General features: G+C 48.9%; 1 protein-coding gene across 3 annotated transcripts in view; it reads right to left on the bottom strand.

The window, feature by feature from the left end:
• The window catches only part of SPRED2 (sprouty related EVH1 domain containing 2), a 47,549-nt gene extending 26,252 nt beyond the window's left edge, over positions 1 to 21,297 (bottom strand). The window contains exons 1-2 of one of the 3 annotated variants that reach the window (XM_085307257.1): positions 6,649 to 6,958; positions 2,650 to 2,870 (exon numbers count right to left, since the gene is read on the bottom strand). In XM_085307257.1, the coding sequence (XP_085163383.1) occupies positions 2,650 to 2,687 (38 nt within the window). In that variant the 5' untranslated portion in view covers positions 2,688 to 2,870; positions 6,649 to 6,958. Of the gene's footprint in view, positions 1 to 2,649; positions 2,871 to 6,648; positions 6,959 to 21,175 lie in introns of those variants that run through there. The other 2 variants (XM_085307259.1, XM_085307258.1) reach the window with 2 other exon arrangements.
• Between the last annotated feature and the right edge of the window lie 407 nt (positions 21,298 to 21,704).

Below are 21,704 nucleotides of genomic sequence, written 5' to 3'. Positions count from 1 at the left end.
GCTGTTTTTATTGGAAGCAAAACAGAATCCTTTAAAAATTATAGCTCGTGGGTGTGTATATACCTATATACATATACATATATATAYACACATATGCGTGTATGTAAAGTGTGCATGTGTGCACGTGTGTCCAAGTGTTATTCTGGAGGATACCAAGAATTTTCCTACGGAAAGAGTGAATGAATAATAATCTTTGTCATACCCGAATCGCTGTTACGTTACCAATAGCCCATCTTTTAAGAAGTGTTTGTGCATCCAAGAGACCCGCTGCATTTACAAGGGGATAAAACTGCTTTTCTCTGGCATTGGTGAACCACACGCAACCGACACCACCCCATGCTCCTCTACGTGAACCCCGTTGCTCACAGGAACCGCACCACAATGAAACCAGGTGGGGAAAAACGCCGGCATGTGCATAGGGAAGGGAGGAGAGACCACGTAACCGCCCCCAAAGGGCCAGTTATTACCCCAAAGACCAGCTCAGCCCCCAAATGCGAGCCCCCCACCGACCCTTTCCCGCACCGTTTCACACCACCCAGCTCCYGCTGCTCCGTTGTCAACAGCCCCAGAGACCAACGTGGGACTCGTCAGCGCTGCTCCACGGACGAGGCTTGCTAATTAAAGCACAAGGCTCTCCTGGCTATCGGTACTTCCGAGGACTCAAGTGCTGGGCATTAAAAAGCACTCAYATCTCTCAAAAAGTTTTTCAACAGGGCACGGTGGCGGCACTCCCTATCAAAGAATTACCGCTCTTGAAAGGCAGAGTCAGTCTTAAGCCAGTAACTTTGCAAAAGGAAGATCACTTCTACCAAATCTATCACCACTTTTCTTCCTTTCTTACTTTGTTTCAAACACAGCAATTATAAATAGCACACCTCAGACATTTTGTAGTTAGAAATCCCAAGAAGCAATCCTGCTTCCCCCAAGTCCCCGACGCTTACTACTTTCCTTTCATTCACCCTTAACACCTAAAACATGTCCCCAAAACCTTCCACAATTCAGTAATACTTTTTATGAGGTAGCAATTCTTTTCTAGCAAGGCAAGTTGATCAAACACAAACATAAACTTTCACACTAACGCAGCCATCCAGCACTTAAGCATTTTCCTCCCATCTCTGCTTTACAGCTTACAAAGCTAAGAGAGATTATGGTCTCAGATGTAAAGGTAATTGCTCCACACCAAAAATCCAACTTGAAATTTGTTCTCCACCCACTTTCTGCTTTCACAGTTTCCATCCAGGTACCAAAGTAGATCATGAGGTCACAAAAATAACRTGTTAAGTCTCCTCCTTCCCTTCTTCTTCCTGTAATTTTGCCATCATCCTTGATCATTTCACCATCATCACCTATACCTGTCACTCTGACTTTATACGTGTTTATTGACGCTGGGCATCAACTAGCAAYAAAGCAACGAGGGCTGACCACTCTCCTACAAAACAAACATTTAATGAGTTCTAAAAAGTTGAGCTGTTGTCTTTAATGTGCTTCTACATTCCTAGATTTCATTTTTAAGGATGGAGYGAAAGGACAGCAAGAGGCTACCTATGCAATGATGGCAGAGGAAGGCTACTCAGCTTGACCTTAGCCACAGAGAYTGGGCATCTGAACAAAATCTAAACAACCTGGACAAATGCAAATTGAACTTTCCAATTAGCAGGGCATGACTCAGCAGGGCATGACGTATCTTTGGCCAAGGTGGATGCATTTCACAGCGTCACGTGCCTTTCATTCCTGCCCCAGCAACTCCAACAGCTGGAACTGAAGCCATCTGATTTTGCCTGAGTGATTGCTGGAAATTATATTGCAAGAGTTCAATCCTGCAGGCACAAAGCAACTGCCTTTTGATGGAAGCCATGAAGAACCACAGTTCTTGGAGTCTCTTTTCTTGACTGGATGGTCAGTTCTTGAAACCTCCAGTAAGGGTGAAGTATCTCCAGATTATAAACAGCATTTTTCTCTGCGTGACTGCAGCTCACAATTTTGGTAGTGAGAAGAACACTCTGAGTACACCTCATCACAGCAAAATAAAGTCTGATACTTTGATACCGTTCAGATTTCTAGCAGGCTTGAAGTTTCTTCATTAAATATCAGCAAGAGAAAAAGGCATCTGTGACACATTGGCCAAATCCAATATTAAAATGGAACATGTAGGAAACCATGGGAAACCTCTCAAATTTACACAATTTCCAGCACTGACCAAGAGGATGGGGAGAGGAGGCATTTAAGAGTTTGATCCCAGAACATCTTCCCTGCGCTCATCTTTGCCACCCCAAGAATACAAAAACATTGCATCTATAACAGATCTCTGGTGCAGCAAACATGCAGCCTGTATTTTTCAGGTTTTTAAATACAATACTGACAGAACAAAAAAGACATTTTGTGGAAATTTTATTTTCCACYTAGTCAAAATAAACTCAATGTAACCCAAGCTGATCTCAACGTGTTTTGACCCAGTGATGCTGGCAGAGTCCTGCATACGCGTTCTATAGCATTTTACATTAAAAGCAGCATTAACCTTACAAACTCATTTTCAGGATACTTCTTCCTCTAAACAAAGTGAGAAAACTTCATTGGTACCTAGCAGATTCCCTCTGAAAAGGAGAAGTTTCCTCTTCCAATTCCCCCATTAAATGCCAGGACAATTCTCACCCACAATTAAGCTGCTGGCCCGTAAGCTGATCCCCCATTTCAGATGKTCCTCCTCGTTCTCCAGGAAGCCTTGCAATCCAAATACGCCAAGGTAGTTCAACACTGCTTCCCTTTATGAAGAAATTAAGGCACCAAAGCAGCCCTGCAGACAACTATTGCTTGGCTCATGTGCTGGGGCTGCGCAGGGGCATCAYGTCCGCTGTCCTGAGACCTCCTGCAGGCTGAGGGAGAAAACCTTCTGTTTAAACTCCAAGCTGACTTTCTGCGGTGGGAAGAGCTAGGAAATGGTAGCACGAGCAGCTGAGCGACATGTAAGAGAAACCCGAAGCAGCTGTATATCCTGCAGCTATCTAGTTTTACACGATGCTAAACTACACACAGTCGGGAAAACCATTTGCCCCAATAGCTTTGATTTTGAGAGTCCACAGGCGGGGTTAAAAAAAAAAAGAGCGGGGGGAAAAAAAAGAAGAAAGGGATTCAACAAGATAACTCCACTCTCAGTCACCACCAGTTCTTCTGCAGCGGCAGCCGAGGGCCAAGAGAAACCAAAACAAGGCATAAATATAAATTGATTGAAGATGTACTGCCATACATCTGTGAYAGCTCCCCATTTAGGTGCAGGCAGGACTTGACTAAGACCTGGGGGAAGAGGACTAGGAAAATCGCTTCTAGCTGCCAGCAGCAATTTTTATTTTTCTTTCTTTAATGCCTTCCTGGGTCTAGGGCAGCCCCAAATGCAGAATAAAAACTGGTTGGGTCCTCAGGGTCCAGGCTCTCCCCCTTCCCCAGCCAGTGCCCAACACGGCGGGGTTTGCTTGCAGCCCTGCAGATCACTTGAAGAGCCTGTCGCAAAGCACTTTAGTAAAAAAGATTAATAGCAGTTTTGTTTGTTTGTTTTTCGGAAGGGAAAGGACTTCTCCAAAAAACCCAAGGCACCTGCAACAATCCTGCCACCCACCTCCGCATCTCCCTTAAGTGAAAAGGCAGTGACTAACAAAGGAATCCTTTCACCAAGATGTTTGCTAAACATTTAAGCAGGATTTTATTTAGATTACGAGAAACAGCTCTATCATATTTGCTCAAATGGGATTTCATAATCCCATAAATATTTCAGATCCTTCCAGGAAGCTCGTGGAAAAGCTGCTTTTGTGTGTGTGTGTGTGTGTGTGTGTGTGTGTGTGTGTGTGTGTGTGTGTTTTAAACAACACTCGCAAAAGCATCGGATTCTGACAGGAGGAGAACTTTCGCAGTGTGTTTTTACCTTTTCTAGGCATGCACAGGCACGGGCTAGCCGAGGCGGCCCGAGCAGCCCTCCTGCCGTCGCGGAGCGCAAGGCGTCCTGCACCGTCCCCGCTCGGCCCCATTCAGAAAAAACACCGCAGCTGCTGGGAGAGGCGTCCGGCGGGCAGCGCAGCACACGTCCGCAAACTTGCGAGGTTGCTTGGGAACCGCCTGCACCACGGCAGTGCAAAAAACATCGTYTTCAGGAGAGGAAAGGGGGAGGGCGCGTTCGCGTTGCTCCGCTCTGCAACAGCCAGGCTGATGCCCGGGATGGGTTTTCTCCATCCCCCCTCCCCGCTCCTCGCTCCTCATGGCCCCCGTGCTGTAAAACCAGCTGTGCGTGGCAGGGGAGGAATGCAGGACCCCAGGGCAACGACTGCAATTCGGCAGGCACGACCCCCCTCCCACGGCGTTTCCAGGGGCGCCTGTGCCTGCCCTCCCCTTCGGCACCATTCCCTGCAAGTTCGGACCTGGCCCTTCCCACATACTCAGACTGAACTCAAAACAGAACCGCACGCTTTCATGTCCGTGATGCACGCAGCTACTCCCCTCCCACCCCGAAAATTTTAGCCTCCGGCTCGGTTTGCACTTAATTTTCGTTGGCAAAGCAAARGCGGCAAAAAGCTGCGCGCTGAGGGCAACCGAGAAGTCCTCTCGCCAACAGCGCTTACCTCATCGGGAGCCGCAGCCGCCCCGCCGCGGCTTGCAGCTAGCATCGCCCTCCCTTCTGCACGAGGCTTGCCACAGAGCCGCCCCGACGAAGCCGAGCCCCCAAACAAACCCACGAGCAGCGATCTCAGAAAGCAGACTTGCAAGCTTGCTGCAGGGCAAGTGGCGAGCCCTTGATGGAGATAGCTCAGCTCCATGGATTTTAAGGGATTTCCCAAGAAATCAGCTTACTACGCAAACAGTGCTGAATTAAAACAAAATTCTCGTAACAGTAGATAGATTAGTTTACCAGCAGTGGYTGCACTGAAGCATCTATGTAATGTTGAAACTGGGCTAGATGTAGAGCGTTAGAAATCCACAGCTAAAGTTGTTACAAAAATACTTGCAGATACTGTTTTGAAAAAAACCTGCATATAATTGTYTAATGGATCAATTATGTAATAAATCATTATAGTTGTCCACAGCAGTATGTCTTGGAAAGTTTTAAGAAATAGCAAGACAAAAGGTATCAGTTTAATGTGATAATGCATTTGAATGATTCATCCTACAGCACATTAAATATGCACACAGGACAGACAAAAGTTGTCACTCAAGTCCTAGAATTTTTATGTAAGGATACAAAATACTAACAAATTATAAGAAAAGCTAATTAATATTATCATTTATGGTAATGAGAAAGGAAATTCTTATTGCATGACAGATGGTATTTGTTATATATTGCATGCAAGATATGCAAAAAGTGCATAAAGGCATATCCAGCCAAACAGGTAGTTACATGAGATCTGCATCCTGAATTGATTTAAAAAAACAAAAAACAAAACCTCTCCACACAGCACAACCAGATTTAATCTGTATATTTTTTCTAATATATGCTGATGTGAAACACTTTATTATAGTCATCCTGTGTAAGCTAATGAAGGATGGTACTTGGCAAAAATCAGAACTAAAGCTAGCGAGCACAGCAGCTCCATTCCAGCTTTACAGCAAGTTYTATCCCTCTCCTGATTCTGCAAAATGGGACTAGAGGTTTGATACTGCTCGCCAAGAACTTCAGGGGAGCATCCTGGAGGACTCCACGCGGCTGCCGCCCAAGCCGCCCCGGGCTCCTCAGCCAGCTGCGCTCTGCCATCGCTCCCACCCATCCTGCTGCTGCTCAGATGAAGAGCTGCAGGTCCCATCGCAGCCACAGGACAGCGCGAGCGAAAAGGACGCACCTCAGGCTTCTCGGCCGYTACGGAAGCAACACCGGCTACTCCGGATCGTGAAAATAATGTGTATTAAGTGCACATGCGCACACACACYGCTCCTGAAAAATTCAGTGTTTRCAAAGCAAAGCTAAAGAAACCAAAAGAAGGAACAGAAGAACCTCCCCCCATCTTGCCTGCCCTAAGCAATTYGCTTATTTTTTAATTTCTGCTCCAGTTTGATGAGTGCAGAATGCAACGGTATTTATCCCCCAGTAAACATCTTTGGCCACACAGCTGATACGACTCCAAAGACCGAAAGGTGACGGTATTTTGCAAGGGCAGAAAGAAGTTCTGTAATTCAACTTAAGCTGAATCTGTTTCATAAAAGCAGGAGGGGGGAATAAGCGCGATAACTAGGCTCTAAATTGCAAGCGTTTTCATCTTTTGCGAGGTAAATGTGTGGCATATCAAAAGCAGCACGCCTATTCAGTTGGCCGTCCACCTCCTTCAACCCCCCCACGCTCCCAGATACACGCGGATGGACTGCAGCCGAGGGGCAGCGTTTCCCAGGCACCACCTATTTCCCGTGCAATGCTTAAGAAAGGGTGCACATTACAGCCAGGTCTTTTTTTTTGGGGGGGGAGAGGGGAGGAGGGGGGAGAAGAAGCAAAGAAAACAGCCCCACGAAGCCCTACCAGAAAGCCTGTGCTCTGCAGAAGCCATCCATGTTCACTGAGAAATTACACGCCGATCTCGAAAAGATTCGGCGGGGTTGTGGAGGCAGATGGGGGGAGGTGGGGGAGAGAAAAAGAAGAAAAAGGAATAGAAGATGAAATCACGTACACCAAAAGAGCACACGTACCTGCTGGGGGATGCCATTTCCTCTACATTTTGTCCTCAGATTGCTCTGCCTCACCATCATTGCCACTACAAGCCTGCCGATAAAATGGATCGTCTTTTGCTGACCTGAGTACCAGCTGGCTGCTGAAAAGTGGCTTCCCCCCATGGATGATTCAGTCTCCTTGACGGATATACTGCATTGTACGGGATGACTCATCCCCCAGTTATTCTGCATATTACAGGCCTGGCGGATCATTACTCATTTTCAACATCCTCCTCCGAACACAGGCACACGAAGTGACCCAAGATCCCTGCTTCCCTGCCCCGCTTACAGGCTTAAAATAATAATAATAATAATAATAATAATAATAATAATAATAATAACAACAACAACAACAACAACAACAATAATAATAATAATAATAATAATAATAATAAGGACTGCCATGAACTCGTAATGCAGCTATTTAACAAATGGCTCCCCAAGAAACCACACTGCTGCAGCTCCGGGGAGTCGCACCAAACCCCCAGTTATATCGCTGCAAAAATCCCAGGGAGCTCCTCACCGAAAAACTGGAATGAGCACAGGGTCGGGGCACGGGCACGCTCAGGGCATCCCCCTGAAGCCGCTGTCCGGATGGACACTATTCCTGGAGTTTTTAGGTCATAAAACATCAGCCTGTACACGCACGGCGAGGTACGTACGTACACACATACGGCAACGGCACACGCGAGCCACGCCGCCCTCGGAGCACTGATACCCCAAGGGCCTCGTGCCCCCGCTTCACTTCTCGCAGCAGGTCTCCAGCAGTTATCCACTACCCAAAAGACCTGCCCAGCCACTCCGACTAACCATTTACCCCCTCGGCTCCTCCTCCCCACGCTACACGATCTTCCCCGAATTCCCCCCGCGCCGCCAAAGCGAAAACGTCGCTACGAGCTGCCTCAGCAGGAACAGCAAGAAGGCAGTTGTGACACTGCGACCCTGAAAACACTACTCTAAAAATACTTGCCCAATTGCTGAACTGATTTACACTGATGATTAAACCAGAAGGGGGAAGAAAGCCAAGTTAGGTGTTTATAGGCTTAGCTACTTCTGGTTTCTCAAATCCAAACCACTTTAATGACATTTGGGGGCAAAAGTCACTTTTTCTCAGGATGGGGAAGAGCGGCCGAAGTCGCACTGCGCAGGAGCTGCCTTTCGGAACAGGATGTCGAGGAGGAAGGAGACGCAATTTTACAGACACAACATCTCCAAATCACGTACGTTCYTGAAAACATCAAGTTCGAACCGCTGGAACGCCGACCTTGGAGCCAGCGAGGGCTGAACTCCGCTCCGCTGCGCGGGCAACGGACTTCACGAGGGGCAAACACGAACRCCGAGAACACGCCGAGAAACCAGGGATCGAGTCCGGAGGGAAGCGGCGCTCGCGTCGTTCTCCATCGCAGCATCCTGCAAGCTGCGGGACGAGATGTAGCGGGAGGGACCTACCTACGGCTTGGTCGTGTTTTGTAACAGGGATGGAATCCAGCTAGAGTCCGAGGCCAGCAGACGCATTTTAAGTTTGTTACGGGGGGATCGAGTGACAGCTGTGTTTACCCTCCTTCAAGTTCAATACACAACATAAAAACGCCTTTAATTTAATGGGAAACTGGTATGATGCTGTGGTGGAAAATTGTGATCACTGGACTACTCACTAGCTGGTCAGTGTACCTTGATATCCAAGYAGTTAATAAAACATATATATAATATGCATATTTTTAAAAATATATAGCCCCAGTTCACAGCTAGGCCTGCCAGTATGTACAAGGACACAGCTTGCCACCTTACCGTCCTCTTTAAGCTCTGCAGCAGCACTGCTTTCACTGTCAGATGCTCATCCAGGGAACACAAGCTCTGTCCTCTGCTGCCTCTAGCAAGAAGGTAGCAAACAAGTCCAAAGCACGTCAGTCAGAAAAGTTAAATAAAGACACTTAGCCCATTTTGCTGCATGTCACATTTCTACAGTTTTTTCTCCTGAAGGAAGATGAAATTAAGCTCCTAGGACAGGACAACCATCTTCGAATCAACCGTGTCCTAGTCACATCTTGAAAACCCAGCTTGAGCATTTGCATCTCTCTAAAGCTCACCCGTTTTCTCACCTTCCCACTACTCCATGGACCAGTCCATTAAGAGACACTACGTTGTACAGAGCTCAAGATCTAGTCTGTGGGTAGGGCACAGGTGGCTCAGGACAGAGCTTCAAGGTGGCTCATGGAAACTGGTATCAGTGCTGTCTGTCACGTCGGAGACATCAAGGAGGGGCAGCACCGAAAAGGCATCATGCAGCAAAGCCCACAGGCTATTTTATAGTGCTCCCGCTGCTGCACGGTAACTCTGCTCACATGGGCGGCTTAAGCCACGACTTAGATTTTTGGAAAGTTGCTTGTTTTTCTGGTGCACCAGGATCAGGGGAAGCTAAAGAGAAAAGCTTGTCTGCACATGCAAAAAGCACAGCACAAAAAGAAGCTGTTGGAAATGTTACCAAGCGCTTGGTCCATGCGGGAAACAGCTGAAGTAGCTCGTGCCCTGGCTTTCTGTCCGTAGCGAGAGGTTAGCGCGTGAGCCTAACGCGCATCCACCAAAAAGCACAACTACTCGATTCACTTCAAGTCCAACTTCCAAGCACCTTCTCCAAAAGGAAGCCGCTAGCAGGTCACGGGATATTTGTAAGCATCAACTGAATCCCTGGCCGGGTTCTCATTTTGTCAGATGTTCTTCTGCCTCTGCTAGCTCGGCACTACRCAAAATATCCTCCAACGCTTTTGAGCACTTCCTGCGAGTGACCGCGCTACTACAGGAACATTTTCCGCAGCTTCAGGTGGGATGCAGACTGCCGCAGGGCTTTGCTATTCGAAGTGCACTTTGCAACCAGAGAGCCAACCCGGTGGTGTATCTACTGCCCACCGGCCAGCTGCAAGGAAAGAGCTGAGACCGGGCGCTGAGCAAGAGGAGCCGGTTTCCACCGGCGCTGCGCGAGCAATTACCGTCAGAAGAACGAGAGCCCACCGCCCCCTTCGTGGTAGTCATTTCAAACAGCTGAACTTCAACAGCACAATGCGAACACGACCTGCAGGACCAAGGCCTGACAGCTCGGGAACCACGCGGAGAAGATGTGACGGCACACAATCCCAGCACAGCCGGGGTCCAGGGGTCCGCGGTCCCAGGCCTGCACGCGGCTCGGTGAAACTCCTAACGCCGCGTCTCCCGGGAGCACCACGCGAGCTCCACTAACGCTACCGCAGCTGCAGGCATCAGCACTCGCTGTAGCAGTACTGCTGGAGCTGAAGCATAGCGGCAAACGTTGCTTATTGCGCCTTCCAAGGGGCGAAGGTGGCTGCTTTCCTGTTTGATTTAGATGGGGGGAAAAAAATAAATAAAGAAAAAAAGGACTTTATAAACACGGYCTGCCTAGCGTTTCTGTCTAGCGTTTCAGAGATGCTGGTTCTGTTCCCACCATCCTYGTTGCTCACAAAGTTTTCCTGATTCCAGCCACATTGCAGTGTAGAGATGAGAGCACAGCAAAAACGGCAGAGAGGGTTAAAAAAAAAAAAAAAGAAAAGAAAAGAAAAGCTGATCCTCAGGAATGATTCCAGCCATTTTAGTGACGTGCTTGGGGCTGCTGTAAAACTCAGCAGTGGGCACTCAGAGGAGGACAGAAAYCCTCCTTCTTCCCTACAGCTGCCCCGTTTTCCCTCTCTTCCACCACCGACGAGGAGCAAGGCTCGACTGCGTGGCACCCCGGGCAAACTGTGCAAACCCAGACATCTGTCTATATATTAGTTTAGAAAGGCCAACTCAATATGATTGACAACTAGTAACAAACATTTTTCTTTTCTGGGCTGTTTTAAAGTGTAGGCCTTTGACAGACAAGTGGCTTTTACAGCTGAATGAACCTCTGTACATATGGATGACAGCAAAAGCCAATCCCAGCCTGGATGGCTATTGCCAAGGATGCAGCAAGGCTCCTGGTGGAGGCCATGTGGATTTAATTTTCCTGCAGCCAGATCAAAGGCAAGGCGCTGAGCGCGCCTTACTAGCTTCCAAATAAACATCCACTAACACAAGGGACGCTACCCAAATGACATACGCCAAGGCCCTCGGCACCAAAAAAGCCTCGTGTGCTTTTCTCCTAATTATACACTTCTTCTGCACTTCCTAATTGGTATACAGGCAAACAGCTGTAATACAGGAAATCTAAAAACGTACTTTGCACTTGTGTAATGCGGACTCTGCCATTACGCCGGGGCAGATGGTGAATTCTGATTTTCTCCTCAGCTGTTGGTAAAAGACCTTTCTCCTTCCTTTTTTTTTTTTTTTTTTACACTTAAATACTCAGTGCAAACAATATTTAGTTCAACGCCTCTCATGCTCTGGTGCGGGCCCCTCTCCGACTGGCGGTAGCGCTCAGCAGCCCGGTTGATGGTTTCTTTGGAGCTCATGGCCCGCCCAAGCCGAGATCAGTCACAAGGACGGATGGACTCATAGATCTAATGCCGCCAGGAAGACAGGAGGAAGACCGATTGCCTGTAACGTGGGTTAAAGGACTTGACTTGGTTACTCCTGAATCAAACTTCTGCTTAATTTTAGCTTCAATTTAGCCAGTCTCGTCTAACAGGTGCTTTATTCTCGTTTATCCCATAATGGAAGATCTCAAGTAATGCAGGATCCACAATGTTCCTAAGAAAACGTCTTTTTTACAGCGTGAACCCTCTTTTAACGTCTAACCACGTATTATCGCCTGTCCTTTCTGTAGGGTGAAGTTCTCCCCACGCAAGTGCTCCTAGGCCGGTCTGCTGTGGCCGGCCTTGAGCTCACCAACCTTCCCACGTTGCTCCATTTACCCCTCAAGCACTGGGAAACATTTGTTCTCCTGCCCAGCGTACCTCGTACTGCTGCCTGCCTGCTAGCTAGACGCCCGGCATTGACTGTTCCTCAGCAATCTGGTGGTTTCATTTGCCTGAGTCCTAGAGCAGCCCAAGATTTCTTGCCAATCCCTCCAGTTCCTCCAGCTAGCTGCGTGCAGGGACCACCGCAGGGTTGGTTGGCCGTGCGTAGGCTTTCCTGCTCACGTGGCTGCTTCCCCTTCCCCTCCGAAGCAGGGCAGCCTTCGCAGCTGCGGCCCCTCGCSTGCCTCTGCCACCGGCACCCCGAGCACGAGCTACCAGCTCCATCCTCGTTTAAGGGCTTAGTATCGCCCACGCACCGTTTTAATGGACGGCTATTTTAAATCTSRGAGCGTACGGCGATCCGGAGCACCRGCTGAATGCAGTGCCAGCAAGAAAMGATTTTTCTYGCAGATGGCAAAAAGTTAGCAGCTGAGCCCACATCAGGCTAATCCTATATTCTCTTTCTGGGGATCGGCTGAGATCCTGCAGTCTTATGGTTTTATCAGTGCATGCCAGGAGAAGCATCGATGCCCAGCAGAGCTGACAAGGAAAATGCACCCGGTTGGAAAACCTCTAGCAACAGTTTATGCAAGTCCACTCATACTCTAGGCCACCACACTGCATTCGAGCTTGCTTTTAACCTCAAAAAAAAATAGTTTAAGGATGCCAAAACAGAAAACGAACAGTTGAAAAGCAACTTTATCCTTCTTGAACTTAGGATCTGCGGGAAGAAAGTGGTTACCTTTCATCTTTGGGCAAAGCCCGCCCTCCACCCCCACAAAAACACTAGTAGAGTAATGTTTAGGAGGGAGGAACAAGATTTAACCCTGATTTTTTCAACTTCCCACTTATTTTTCAGTTTCTCAAGCTGTGTTACATCCACTCTGCATGTTTAGCACATGATAATGGAACCACAAGTGTTTATCTCAGTCCAAAATAGCCCTTTTTTCTACTGAGATTTAACTAAGGTTTTAATTCTAGTTTATCCAGAACACAAAACTAAACAGATATTTTTTTTCAGAAAGTGMAAGATTATCCCTGGATGCACAATCTAGTAATTTCTTTTCTCTTTTTAAGGTGGCTTCATCCAATTATATCATGAATGTATGACTTTCTTGTTCAGGACTCACCTGCCCCATTAATATCTTGGAGCTGGAGAAAATCTAGGAAAGAAGGTTTAAAATGGGTCGTTCTACCCTAAAAGGCTCCTCACGGGTTCTACCACCACCGACATGCGCAGCAACACGGTTCAGTGCCAGCATGAGGACAAATCACATCCAAATTTACAGCAACCTGGCGCGGGAAGGCACGTAAGGGCCGTATTTCTCAGCGCCCCGCTGAAGAGCAAACATCTCCCAAAGATGCAACCAGCCTCATCAGACTTTCAAATATGGAAAGTAAACAAAACAAAATCTTTTAAAACTCTGAACTAGTGGCAGCGAGCGCTGAGAATACCACGGTGCCTCCACGTAAACAGGCGGGAGCCCCGTGCTGGGGACGCCAACAGGATGTTTTGGCTCCGACACAAGGCTGCTGTGGAAGCGCGGCGTGCCAAGACGGTCACGCGAGGCCTTGCTGTCTGCTAGGAACGGGTAGCGAGGGAAAACGCCGCTGGGCTTTCGCTGCCGTAACGGGACAGCAATATCTACGCACTACCCAAAAGCAAACCGAAAAGAAGCTTCTCGCACCATGATGGGAAAGCCCAAATTGTCTGCCGCCAGGAATGTCCACCAAAAAAAAAAAAAAAAAGTCCAATATTAATCTGCAGGATGGGCAACGGGGCTCTTCAGAACGTTATTTTGCCTTTAAGATAAAACAAGAGAACGTGTTACGGATGAGTAGACATCTGCCACGCTCAGGCGTGACAGATCACTCTCAGCTGCCCTCTGCCGTAGCAGAAGTCCACCCAGTGCAAGCAGATTTCAGTGCAATGGGAGAAGCTGGAGGTGTTTGGCTCTACGAAAATACCAGGAACTGCAGAGGGAGGGACAGATGAACGAGCCGCTTTTTCATCCTGGGATGCCCTTTTATTAGCGTTAGCACCACGGCAAGGTAGGCTGCCAAGCCCGTGCTTCCTCCACTGCAGGAAGAGCCTTGGAGGAGTAAACAAGCTGAGGCCGTTGAGATGCTGGGGAGACTGATATCATTCAGCACATGCCATGGAAACCTAACGCGTTGCCAGCAGCAGTAGTGCGAGTTACTGGAGGCATGATAGATCAACCACGCTTTAATGGCTTTAGCGATAAAGGCAGATGACAAGAGTTCCATTCAAAATAGAAAGTCTAGGCAGAAAGCCAGCTACTCATCCCAAAACGGCTTCCGCCTAACCGCACGAACGCTTCAGGAATCTTCTCCCCACTTCTGCGGGCTCCTTACGTTCGGGCCCGCAAACGCGGCCTCTCTGGCCATCTTTGCACCCGGAGGCAGCCTCGCTCCCCACTGCCTTTAAACCGGCAATTTGTGGTGCCACMTCGACATCAGCTCGCCCTCGGAAGATGGGATAGGCTCCAGGCACGACGGCCTTGGACACTCGGCCCCAGGAAGCTGGGGTGGGTGGCTGGGGCAGTCTTCCTCACAGCTGCGCTTAAAATACCACTCTGATAAGGTTTATTTTTCTTCCCGCAGGAATGAAGGTTATGAAGTCACTGTGACCCAAATGTGAGAGCCCACCAGCTTCTTGATGGAGGCCACCATCCCAATTTCTCTATCATGCTGCTCTCTGGAAGTTCTTTGACAACTGTCCATTAGAAAAAAAACCCTCAAAACTAGAAAGAATAGCAGTACCATCTGGAGAATAATTACCTGTACCTGCTGCTTCCGTTGCCTCCGTCATACGCCACCCACGCCGGAGGCAAGCAACGTGCTAAATGAACTGATTTTACAGATGGATTTCAGCCATAGCCATAGCCGTGATGCTCCTTCGCGCCACGCGCRGGGGCCTACAGCTCTTCATCCGCGTCGTGAGCTGACAGAATCTCCCCCTCCACGAGCAAACACGAACGCTCAGCACCCAGTCGCCCGCGGTTTGCAGGATTGCACCACAGCGGGCCATCCTCACATCAGCTTTGCTRAAGTCAGAGGCCATCCCAGGCCTGCAAAGGGTCCTTTCCCCGCAGTAGCAATTCATTGTGTGCTGCAATTAATTCAAAATCACGATTCATGCATGTCAATCATGGCAGACGGAGCCAGTCACCCGTGACACTCGCACCMGTTTTGGAGCGGCAGACACCAGCAGACAGAAACCACATCCTYACTTTGGTCTGCTTAGATGCATGTAAACCGTCATGAGTCCACRGAGAATTTGGGAGCCGAGTCCCCATCCACCCCTTGCACAGATATTTTGGGGAAAAAACCGAAACGCATGTGTTCGCAAGCCAGGCTTCGACAGCTTGACGCGGTACCGAACGCAGGACAGCGGTTTCGCTGTTTGAAAGGCTGCTTCCACCCCATTAAAACAAGGCAGCGCTGGTCTGTGCACACCCTCCCGCCAGCAAACGCCGTGGGAACACCGTGGCCGCCTCGGACCTAACTCTAGCCGCGGCGGTGGCGGGGCACTTCTGCGTGCACTTACGGGCACATAAATTCAGTTTAGCTGAAACGGCGCTAAGCCAAAACCAACACAAAGATAGTGACCTCTGGAATTTGGGGCTACTTGCAGATGTCCTAAAGGATGCCATTGACTAAGTCATACAAAAGGTACTTTAACCCCTGGCAATGATTCATTTAGATATTTTTCTAGCAAAAAGCTCCATTACTTTGGGAGAGTTTCCCACTATTTGCAGAAAAATTCAGAAAAGAACAAGTAGATACTAATTTGTTAAAGAGACAGATAAACATGTACAGGAAATACTTCTATGAAGGTCCTGATCCTCTGTAGATTAACAATCTACAGTACAGGAGACGAAATCATGACACTGAGGAAATAAGCACACTATAAAAACAGGAAGAAGTGGAAGTTTATTTTTTTTATGTTATTTTGAGTGAATATTTGTTTTCGTGAAGCTCAAGACACCGGCAAAAGCCTCCACCTGCAGGTCCCACTGTTTTCGGTGCAAAAGCAGCTGCAGAGAGCTTCCTCGGCGGGAGCCGCCGGCCCAGGGAGGCCGCCCGGCGCGKGGCGGCGCTCTGCCACGCCGGCTCGTGACACAGACACCCGAGGAAAGCCGCGATCACGGGCGCTTTGAGCCTTACGGTGTTTTCCGCCGGGAAGCGGGCAGCTCCCGGAGACGCCCGCAGCTCGGGAGGGGAGGGCAGGAGTCAAGGCCGTGTCTTTGCTCATGTCCCGTCCTTGAGCTCTCTCGGGGACAGGAAAGCTCCGGGGCACGTCACGGCCCCGGCCCTGGCACTTCCCCTTCGGAGGACGTGGGAAGCTCCGCGGCGGGGAAGCAAGCGGCGCGACGCGCCCAAAAGCGACTTCCCTCCCCTCCAAGACGTCCCGCTCCCGAGCGAGCGGGCGAGCTGCTCTCGTGCCAGGCGGTGGACACACGTACTCGAACGTATCTGTTGCAAGCGTATTACGGAAACCGTAACGTTATTTAAAGATGCCCCTTGCAACCTCACGTGCAGCCAGGACTACACAAACCCAAGGAGCTGTGAGATGCCCAGAAGAGCTGTTTAATGCTTTCAGCAAAGGCGAGCTTTTAACCATCCTTTAAAAGTGTCCAGGGCACCTACGGACCGTGGGCTATCCTCCCAGCCAAGGTGGGCGTAAGAGGCTGCCCTTCGCTGGCAGACGCCCCGAGCCACCCATCATGCCTGCGATGACCAGCTGTTGCCAGTACGGGGACTATTCCAAAAATCCTCCTCCTGGACACTGCGCCGGGGGGCTTCCTGTYGCTCGTGACCCTCTGCCAAAGCAGCAGCGCGCAGGATTTCGAGCTGCTGCCCTTCAGCTGTCGAAAGGCGAAAGAGAAAGGAGCTGCCTCCTTCGGAGGCTCCGCAGAGCCCAGACACACCCCGGTCCCCCAACCATCCGACGGAATCATCTCCACTATTTTGGCAGCCCTTCCTCAGGCCCCGTTTGGGGCTCGTCGCTCCCTCGCACGTAGCCCCAGTGCTTCTTTATCCAGCAGCTCTCCTCCCGCGTGCCCAACACAGGGCCGAGACCCGGGCCCGGCCCCTCTCGCTCTGGGGGTGCCTACGGGATTTTCAACAGCAGCGCTTCRGCTGAGCGGAGTTTTATTAGCTCCCATCTGCTAGCAGCTGGCAAAGCAGGAATCCGCATCCACGGGCTGTTAAAGGTGCTATGCCCACGTTGTTTGGATTCGTGAGGTTAAATTAAGCTTTGCCTTTGATACGTAGGAATTTTTGGTTGGTGTCCCAGTGCTTGTCAGGGCAGGCTTTCTATTCACCTGAGGCAAGCACACTCTTCAAGCTTAATTAGGACATGCACAGGGCTAAAGCATTTACTAGTTAATTGAAGCGCTGCCCCAACCTACCCTGCGCCCCGCATGTCYCTCGTGCCTGGGGTGGTGGCACCCTACGAGAGGGAGGGCACCTCGGCCTGGGGAGAGGGGTTCCTCCTTTAGCCAAAAGGAGGCACGTGCGCCGCACGTTTCCCGACTGAAATAAGTAAATAAAACCCGTCCTGCCCCAATCCTGCCTCGCCGGGATCCGCGTCACACGCTCCGCTTCCGACACGACACGACGTCGGCCGACTCGCTTCTACCTGTTCCACAAAGCAGAAGGAAGCGAGGTGGCAAAAAGCACCCGCACAACTTGACCTAAAGCCACAAACGGCCTCATCCCGACCGGCTCCGCTACACAACGCGGCGAGGAAGCCTGCCGGCCCTTGAAGCTACCGCAGCCGATCCCAGTCACTACGGCGCGCGTCTGCTGCGCCCGCTGCGCAGCGAACTATTTCATTTCACAGCTTGCCTCGCGTAGCGTGGGCCGAAGGGACAAAGTAAATCAAAACCGGGCAGCTGTTGTACGGGACGAACCAGCCCRAAAGCGATGTGCACAACCACCAACCTCAGCGATGCTTCTTCCCCGCTGGCCGGGGCAGAGCAGCTCGGGGGAAGGCAGCAACCCGCTTCGGACTTTTGCAACAAGCCGCACYAACAAAGTTACAGCTAAGGGAAGTTACCACGTAGAGAAGCAAATGTTTTCCTCAAGCACACGGGAGGTTAGCGTATTTAGTGTTTTAATCAGACCGTGAGTGACAGAGAGCTGCATTCCTACAAAAAGTTCCTGTATGCAAATTGTTCCAAAATAAAAAGAATACACAAAGATTGGATACGGGGAAGTACGTGCTTCCCCAAATTTAAAGTCTATGGTTTTCAGTACAAGTTAAATATCAAATAGCAAGAACACGCAAAGCTGCGAACGTGCACAACATTTTTCCATTTTCTTTTATTCAGTCAGGCAAAGAAACTCTAACAGTCCAAACCACTGCAGCTTCCCTGCTGCCTACAGTGCTCCCCGCAACACGGCACCTTCCAATGAGCCACGTTTTCCCCTTCTCTCCAGAACTGAGTTTTCACTTGTTTTTACACATACACMTTTGATATCACGAGAGTTTCTAAATCCTCCTATGAATTGTATTGCAAAAGAGACAGCTGAACCAGGTGTTCGACCAGGCACATTCCTCCTGGACCCATCCAAAGAAAACACTCTTTGGTTTTCTGCCAGCTCACCAGCCTAGCGAGCTGCAAAGAAGACTCGCCCTCCTAGGCAGGCCGCTTGTCTGACTTTCCTGGGGCTTGTATTACACATCCTTCAGTAAGGATTTTAAACTTCTGTGGTTTTCGGTCTACAAAATGAAGGTAAATGTCAGAACAGCAAAATCTCCCAATGGACTACATTCTTCACCGATAGAGAGGTATCCTTTGCAAGCATCTCAAAATGCATGATGTAGGAGCAAAGCTTGCCTACAGACTGAAGAAAATCTCCTCTGTCCTCTCAGGTGCTCTCTTTGATGAGAATGTGTCTTTTTAGAAGACCGCAGCACAAGCAAGTTTTTAAACTCCACAGAAACCCACAGCACTGCTGGGGACCTCAGCAGGCAGCTCACGCTGCAAGCAAATTTGCCGAGGATCTAGTTAAGTGGAAACGCAAAGATTAACACTCATCCCCCAAAGCCTCGGAGCCAGGAGATGAGAAGAGCAGCACTCTCTAAGTTTCTATGCTATTAACATATTGTCAGCATTTTCTGTACTTGTTGCAAGAGACCTTGAGCACGGCTTTAGGCACTGGATTATTTTCTTCTAATGGGACACAGCTCCTGCAAGATGCAGCATTGTTCATTTTACTGTTTGTTTTGCAGGGTGAACTCTACACCGTGTTCCTTTCTTCACCAGCCACAGAGATCCTTCATGCTTCACTCACCTCTTTGTGACTATTTACTTAAGACTGTGTACAGCAAGGAATTCCTTCGCATTACAAAATGTCCAAAAGGTGCATTTATAAGGTACGTTTCAGCTCTGGTCCTGGAGAGCGCTCTCAGGGAGGTTCCTTTTTTCAACCTGAGGAGCTATTTTTACACCAAAGTTCAGGGAGCAGCAGAAGCTTCTTGCTGACAAAGTCACATACAAAAGTACAGGAAAGCAGCTGAGTATTTATTCCTTCCATCTAGGGAAATGACAGCTTTCAAGAGTAGTTGGATATTAGTTATTGGGAGCCTTTTTCAATTAAGGAACTAGTTAAGCCCAAAGCCAAAGCGTTCACTCTCACCCTTACGATTTTCCAAATCACGGCTCAACATGAGCAGCCCCTGCTCCATGGATGAGGGCGTCACTGAATTTTCCTCTGCAAACATCATGGCAATACAGTGCTGCCACGCAAACGCGTAAAACTGCTGTTATTGTACCTCCAGAGTCACCAGAAGCTGCATCTGCCTGCCACGTCCGGGTGGCACGGGCTGCGTAACGGCAATCACGATGAACTCACAGCACTCACGCCCAACCTAGCAGTTGGGGTCCCAGCCAACAGCACGTCCCCTGCTCTCATGCCGGGGCGCTGGGCACCTGCGCTCTGCCAGAAGCCAGAAACAAAGCACAGTACCCAGCTTAACGTGGAAAAGAAAGGCCAGATGCTCTCTGTCTCATATGGTACATGTCTCCAAGCTATGAACCAAGGAAGACGAACACCATCAGACACCAAAAAATACTGTTCGCAGACATGAAGAAGATTCACTTCCACATATTTAAGAGAAAATTCCATTACAGCCACCACCTTCCTGTGCCACTGCAGCAAAAGCTGCCTCAGCTTGCCCTGGTTCGCGTCATGGTAGCTTTTAAATCAAGGACTGTAATAAAAAGGTACAAAAAATGTTAGTATTTTTTATGCTGAGATGTCCCATTACCAGTGTTATTGCTCTGCCATTCCGTCCTTCCTTCTTCCTCCCCTACTGCAGAGAGAGATGATCCTTTCCACATACACCATAAAACAATCCAGTGAGCACAATTAATTGTACTCATGAGCAATGCTGGTAGTTATTTACCRATTTTTTTTAAAAGCATCCTAGGATTTGCACTGTCACATTCATAAAAGGATGAGAGAGGACCTGGAGGAATTTTCTTTGAAGCTCTGTTCATAGCATCTAGCTGAAGGCCAGCTGACATTCATCATCTGTGCTCTTCCTGCCACAGACGTGTCAGTTTTAGACTAGATCCTTGGAAATCCACTGAATGACATTTTTAATATCAATTGAAACACATGGCATATGCTGTATGCTGCTTTCTACTGCTTTACAGATGACTGGTCAGAGAGACACAACAGCTCCAGAACTTCCCTTTCCAAAGCAGCAAGGTAACGTCTTGGGGATTGTTTTTTTCCATCTTTGCTTACAAGACAGGGGCTGCTCTACTAAACACACAACACTAGACTTTCACAGCAGCACGACCCAGCACGGGAAAGGCTGGGGAATTTGGGCAAGTACAATTCTACAAAACACCTATCTGTGTCTCAAGACAACTTTCATCCTCTGCTCTACTAAAGTCCTGCTGCATCACCCTAGAACAGTGCATGCTACACATGGTACCTGCCAGCCTAACATCTCCTTCAAGGATACCCTGGCTTCTCCGGAAGTACATTTCTTAAGTCAAGAGGAGCCATAACAACTGCAAYGAAACCTTGTTCATCTCCTTTGAAAACCTCTACTGTAGTAGTCTTGTAGGCTGGACATGAGTTCACAGAATCACAGAACRRTTAAGGTTGGAAGGGACCTCTGGAGATCATCTAGTCCAACGCCCCTGCTCAAGCAGGGTCACCTAGAGCCTGTTGCCTAGGACGCTGTAGAGTCGTTCTCAAGCAGACCCACAAATCTGCTCGGTGGCACTGGCACAAGGAAATGGCTTCAGCATCCCAGAGACAAAATAAGCCAAACTGAAGAACGAAGCCAATGCTCTTCTCTCTTTTGCGTACAGAGTAAAAGCAGGYGCTGCAGCTGCTAAATTGCTCTCCAGAGAGGAACAGCTATCCAGAGGAGTCAACAGATTTTGCCTGTTTTTCGCCCGTTCTATGGATGCCCAGACTGCATCGAGTTTTAGGCGTTTCTCTTCCCACACGAAGAGAGGAACCGTAGAGGACTGCTGCCTGCTTGCCCCCAGCTCGCACAGTTGTGCAAGCACGGCAGCCAACTGCTGTATCTGCAGGATGAGTAGGTGCCCGGGACTCACCACTGGTGATGTGAGGTAGACGGTCATCTGGTGAAGGTCTGTCAGGGAGGTTCTCAGTTCTAGTCCCACCTCTACTGGTCGTACCTCAAGCGAGCAAAGGTAGAGTGACTGATCCCTCCTTCAAACACCTGTATGTGAGTACTAGATTTGGTCAGTTGACTTGCAGTCAAATATTTTCAGAACAGTACCAGACCAAGCAGAACTTCAGTACTGTAAATGGTCTTCTGAAACATTATTCCCCCTTTTTTTCTGGAGCAGAAAGGAAGACAAAGAGGGAAATATTSTAGTGTTATATTTAGCTATTTTTTCTTAATCTTGCAAGTTTCATGAAAGTTGTGTTTTACTGAATTCTCAAAATCGGGAACCTGGGGGGGGGGAGGTACTTCCCTGTACTGTCTTAGCCTGAATCAACATACAAACGCTATATACACTCGTATCAAAAGAGAGCTTTGCTTTCCTGATTTGCAAAAGTACCTGGTGATTATATCACTTAAGTCACTGGAGAACTTGTAGCACGTTTCATCTAACA

This window comes from Rhea americana, unplaced genomic scaffold (assembly GCF_003343005.1).
Source record: "Rhea americana isolate MKP2758 unplaced genomic scaffold, rheAme1 scaffold_256, whole genome shotgun sequence".
Taxonomy (NCBI): Eukaryota; Metazoa; Chordata; class Aves; order Rheiformes; family Rheidae; genus Rhea; species Rhea americana.
This window is presented reverse-complemented; position numbering and strand designations above follow the sequence as displayed.